General features: G+C 38.6%; 1 protein-coding gene across 1 annotated transcript in view; it reads left to right on the top strand.

The window, feature by feature from the left end:
- The first annotated feature begins 2,833 nt into the window (after positions 1-2,833).
- LOC123252281 (E3 ubiquitin-protein ligase TRIM17-like) overlaps positions 2,834-5,457 on the top strand; it is a 94,462-nt gene continuing 91,838 nt past the window's right edge. Inside the window, exons 1-5 of the mRNA XM_044681660.1 lie at positions 2,834-3,250; positions 3,653-3,748; positions 4,317-4,547; positions 5,138-5,160; positions 5,328-5,425. Of these exons, the coding sequence (XP_044537595.1) occupies positions 2,834-3,250; positions 3,653-3,748; positions 4,317-4,547; positions 5,138-5,160; positions 5,328-5,425 (865 nt within the window). The remainder of the gene's footprint in view (positions 3,251-3,652; positions 3,749-4,316; positions 4,548-5,137; positions 5,161-5,327; positions 5,426-5,457) is intronic.

Below are 5,457 nucleotides of genomic sequence, written 5' to 3'. Positions count from 1 at the left end.
GATCTATGTTATTTGTGCATTATCATGCCAAATATACTTCCATGTTGATCATTGTTGAAGAGAATTCTCAAATAAAATGTGAAAACCCCAGATGTGAATAATTGTATTCTCTGATCTGGATTCTAACTCCAACAGTTCCATTCCTGGCAGTGAATAGCAAACGCTGCAGAATTCTCCTGGATCATTGTTTTTTCTGAAAGTAGTCAAGTCTTTCATAGTTGATCATCCTACAGTATTGCTGTAACTAGGACCAGGGCCAGGACAGGACTATGATGAAAGAGAGAGTTTGCATTTCTCCCTCTAAATCACTGCAGCCAAACTTTTATGAATACTTTCTGTTTTCATTCTCCAGAGTTTACTGATCCCATGACCAAGAGCCAGGAGCTCCCTATAACTATATTAGTTCCTTCAGTTTAGAAAATATCACTATTAGAAAAGATGATCTGAAATAATCAGGCACTTAGACTGTAGAATTCAATGAACACGGTAATGGATTCCACTCCAAAGCATTTCTTACCTTCCACTTTTAGATCAAAGTACTGCTGGGCCTGCAGTGAGAAATTTGGCTACAAAGGGACCACACTGGCCAAAAGGATGATCCATTAAATCAGGGAAAATATCTATACAAAGTCACTGTATTAATAAATAGGCTATATTAAATAAGGCATGTGCAAGCAAGGAAACAGGAAAATGGAGAGGAAGGACAGGTAGGAAACTGAGGCAAGATTGCTCCCCAAATAAATTTTATTGATAACTTCTGTTCTTATACTCCTATTTTACCTGTGTAGATCTTTTTTCTCATTTCCAGGGAGCCATAATAACAAAGAAGGCATCCAAAAACAATATTAATTTTTTTCAAAATATTCAAAACCATAACAAACCATTTCTGCCAAGTTCCCAATGACCTAATGAACTCGGAGCCACACAACCTCAGCTTGGTGCTGAAGTTTGAACCCCATTGTGAATGATAGCTCATTTCTCTAAAAATCATTTCTCTAAATAACAGGACAAAGGGAAGAACTCAGGGGTTAAGGAAGAAACTGGAAGCACTGTGAACACACAGTGCTTCTCATCTTTTGTGGGGAGAGTAAGGAAAACCCTTTCCCAACATATTTCCCAAAGATTCTCAACAACTCAGTCATAAAACTTGACTGGTAGTTTCAGTGGAAAAGCTAGTATTATCTCTCCCAAAAGGAATATCTGAGAAGGAAAGAATCAAAGGAAAGTTTCCATTGAATTTCAGTTTGGAAGGTTCTGAGTGTGAACACCACAGTTCTAAGTCAAATCCAAAGGTGTGAACTCATCTTTGGAATAGAGATGTGAAGCACTTACCAAATCACAGGAGTTCTCACCTTTTGTGGCTGGAGCCCAGAGAGGGACTAATCAAGAGAACTCCTATAAAAAGACCTCAACAAATTAGAGCTGATATCTCTTGGCTTTGGAGCTCACAGGGAGAGAGCAGGCATTATTTATTCTTAGAGGAATACTGGAGGACAAAATCAGAGGTAAATTATTTTTGGAAAAAAATATACCTTTTTCTCTATCTTTACAAAAGGCCTTCTTAGTCTCTCCAGATCTATTTATCATCTCCAGATTATCTGATAAAGATGGTTTAGTGGATAAGGAAATAATGGGACCTGGGAGACAATCTGGACTGTTAACTCATAGCTGCTTCTTCTCCCAAGTGCTATTGAGTCACAATTTTATTACTTAAGAAATTCAAATTCCTTTTCTCCTGAAAGCACAAGGATAGTTTCCCATAACTACACAGAACTGTATTTTTAACATAGACAATACAACAGGCTTAGAAGCTTCAAGGTGAAGATAAGAAGCAGGCTGGACTCTCACCTATATTTGTTGTCACCAAGCCAAGTCTGAGAATACTCTTCTCAGGGGCAAATGCCCCAACTAACTAAGATTTTGGCCTTGGCTGCATTTCTGACCAAAGGGGAAGAATGTTAACCTTTTAACTGTTGGTTAGCTAGGAACTTAAAGCTTTTCAATAAGGCCACAATACTCTTCAACAAGAAATCACCAGGATCACAAAAGGAGTCAAAAGAAGAGTCTCAGATTTTCATCTGAGACTGTTTCTCTTATTGGCTTACCACATAAGTCTAACAAATAAATAAGAAGTTAGAGAGGCTGAAGGAAAAAAAATAGCTGAGTTTATGTTCTGAGTTAGGAAACAAATTGAGGTGTACAGAGATAATGATTTTAGGTTTTCACTGTCATACAACTTTGTTAGACAACCAAATATGTGATTGTGCTGAACCCTTGAAATGAGATCAGATATTCTTGCATCATGGAATAAAGTAAAAAGGTTGGCCAAGCAAGGGAATTTTAGTAGGGTTTAAGAGGAAATAAAGATATGTTCTTCAAAAGATGGAAACCCTGAATTGTGGGAAAAGAATAAGGGGAGAGTGAGAAGAAATTAAACAGAGCCCCCATTATCTCCTTCCCTGGAAGACAGAGCTCAAGCTCAGTCCTGGGGACAAATTCAGGCCTGGTCCTAGTCAGGAACACATTTCTTTAGTCATTTCAAGAAAACTAGGGAGGGCTCCCACTTGTAAGATAGGACTCTCCCTTAGCTCACAAAGTATGAGTTCCAGGAATCTTTTTTCCTGTTTCTATTTGAAAGGAAGCCTGACATTTGGGCTCCCCATTTTATTTACTGAGGACATGTGGTAGATATGGGACCATCTCTGTTGAAGTCTCTCCATCCCCTTCGAATCTCTGGAGTACCAACTGCACTAAAGTTCTGAGATGTCTTGAGTGGCCCAGGAATCCCCTGGTCTAACTTTTTCGCTGACTCTTTCTCTCCAGGCTTAGGAACATGGAAGCCAAAGAATTGACTGAAAACTCCCAGGCAAATCTTACTTGCTCCCTTTGTCTGGGCTACTTCACAGACCCAGTGACTGCCAAATGTGGGCATAATTTCTGCAAAGACTGTCTTCTCCAGTGCGATGAGCAACCTGATGCTACAAGAACTTGTCCAGAGTGCAGAGATGTCATTAGATCCAGTGACATTGTGCTCAGCAAGAACCTGCAGAATTTGTCCATCACTGGCAAAGCAGTCAGACAGCATTTGTTGCTGAGCCCGGTACTTCTGACCACCTGTGAACAACATGGAGAAAAAGAGAAGCTCTTCTGTGAGCAAGACCTAAAACTGATTTGTGAGTCCTGCTTATTAACAGAAGAGCACAAGGATCACCAAGTTCTGCCCTTGCAAATGGCTGCTGACAAGTACAAGGTAAGATTGTACCAAGCCCTGCAGTCAAATGGCTTCTGTTCATTGAATTCTTTGGGACCACTTGGGCACTGGCATCTTGGACCCACAGCTTAACCTACAGGGCACAAAAAGCATTATCTGGGGCCTCACATCCATGACTTCACTGACACTAACACAACCTATTTATTTCCACTAATCGATGAAGATCCTTCTTGGTCTCATTGTTCTCATTTTTAAAAGGTAGTAATAATAAGAGCCCCTGATTTTTATGGTTATTGGGAAGTTCCAAGGAGAACAGACATATAGAACTTTAATAGTCTTACAGGGTTATATGAATGCTGCCTCTTATTAGACAATAATTGTAAAGCATGTGGGCCTCTGAGGGCCAAAATAAGTTTGACCAAGACTTTTTTTGTCTTGCAGAAGAAACTTGAGGAGACAAGGAATATGTTACTGGAAAAGAAGGAGAAATTTAAAGAGGCACTCAAGAAATTGAGAACATCAGTGGCAAATTATAAGGTCAGTATCTTCCTCTTTTCTTAGTAAATAATGAGGTAAATTGTCCCTTCAAGGTCCCTCTCAGAAGTAAAATTCTTGATGGAAAAAGCAGGAAGAATGTTTTTGCAAAGGATGAGATTCAGATTGTTGATCAAAGAATGAAATATATTTACATTCTTAGGAGATTAATTTCACACATGATCCTAGTAAAAGGACTTTCCTTGCATGTAAGTTGTTAAAACATGTACGATGGAACAGGCTATAAAAAGGAAGTGGGTATTTTGAGGGAGAAAATGATCTACGTTGTATTTTTGAGGCCATGTACTTGATTCATCATCACTCTCTATGATTTCCATCATTAAGTATTTTTTCTATTCAGAAAAAGACCTTCAAGAGACAGTATATCTCATAAGCCCTGAAATAGAAGATTTGGGCCCAGCACCTAGAAAAGCTATGTCTACTCTCAGACTCCATGAATTATCTTAGATGGCAAAAATATATTTAAGAAGGATCACAAATGTTTGGCATGCACCCCATTCTGTTACAAACTTTTCATTTATTTCCTTTATCCTAATTTCTTCTGGGACAGAGGGACACAAATCAATTTAAGGACAAAATTAAATCTGAATACTTGGATATGCGTGTTTACGTGACAATAGAAGAAAATGAAAGTCTGGAAAAAATGAAGGAGGAAATAAACGACATACTGACAGCAGCTGAGGAGAATGTGGTTTCTCTGTCCAAAAAATCTCAGGATCTGCATCAAAGGAAATTAGAAATAGAGGAGAGTTTGGACAGTGAACCCTTAGAAATGATTCAGGTGAGTGTGTGAAAAAGATACATATTATTGCTTCAGAAATGAGGAGCACAACTTTCATGCCTTTCCCAAAAGAACAGAAAGTTTCAGAACTTTTTGTACAAATGCACAGTTCAGACTTTTCATTTGATTATTAAAGTTCACTAGTTTTTTGATGAGGAGGGCTGGGTAGTAGTAATACATAGCACGAAGATTCCCAAATGCTATTATGTGAAGACAAAGTGGATGTGAATCTTAAATAATATTATGTGCCTTCTTTAAGCACTATTCAAAGAGGCCAAAGAAACCCATCTTTAAAATGGAATATATCTATGGAGAGAGGGAGAAGAAATGTGGAGCAATGTCTCACATCATGGGCCTAAGACAATGTTCCCCAGGTTTAGAGAGAAAATTTATAGAGACAACCAGAGATCACTCTCAACAATTCTGCACAAACTTGAATTGTGCCAATATGTTAATAATGTCCCTGGAAACAGGCTCTAAGGGAGTGACAGAACTATGAGGAGGTGTATCTGGGTTCTCTGAGAAAGCTAATATTAAAGAAGCAGACCAAGGAGCAAAACACTAAATCTGTCTCTATTTTCTTCCCTCAGGATATGAAAGGCATCCTGGAAAGGTAAGGTTCCCTTCTTTGCTCTACTAAGTCAGAAAAGCAGAATCTGTGAAGGAGGCTGGATCTTTAAAGGGGGTAACTAGGGTCTAATCTGTTGGAATACAGTGTAGCATTTGATGCAGGTAGTATCTTTGTAGAACAAATATAACTGAGTGTAGCATATTTTTCAGGGATGAGGAGCTGCTTCTTCAAGAACCAGAGACTACTGACTTTAATTATACACGTTATCCCATGACTGGTTTAATGCACATTATCAAGAGCTATGAAAGTAAGTCATGTATACCTTTCTCAGTTGACATT

Source organism: Gracilinanus agilis, chromosome 6 (genome assembly GCF_016433145.1).
Source record: "Gracilinanus agilis isolate LMUSP501 chromosome 6, AgileGrace, whole genome shotgun sequence".
NCBI classification, from domain to species: Eukaryota; Metazoa; Chordata; class Mammalia; order Didelphimorphia; family Didelphidae; genus Gracilinanus; species Gracilinanus agilis.
The sequence above is the reverse complement of the archived record's forward strand: the minus strand, read 5'-3'. Positions and strand labels throughout refer to the sequence as shown.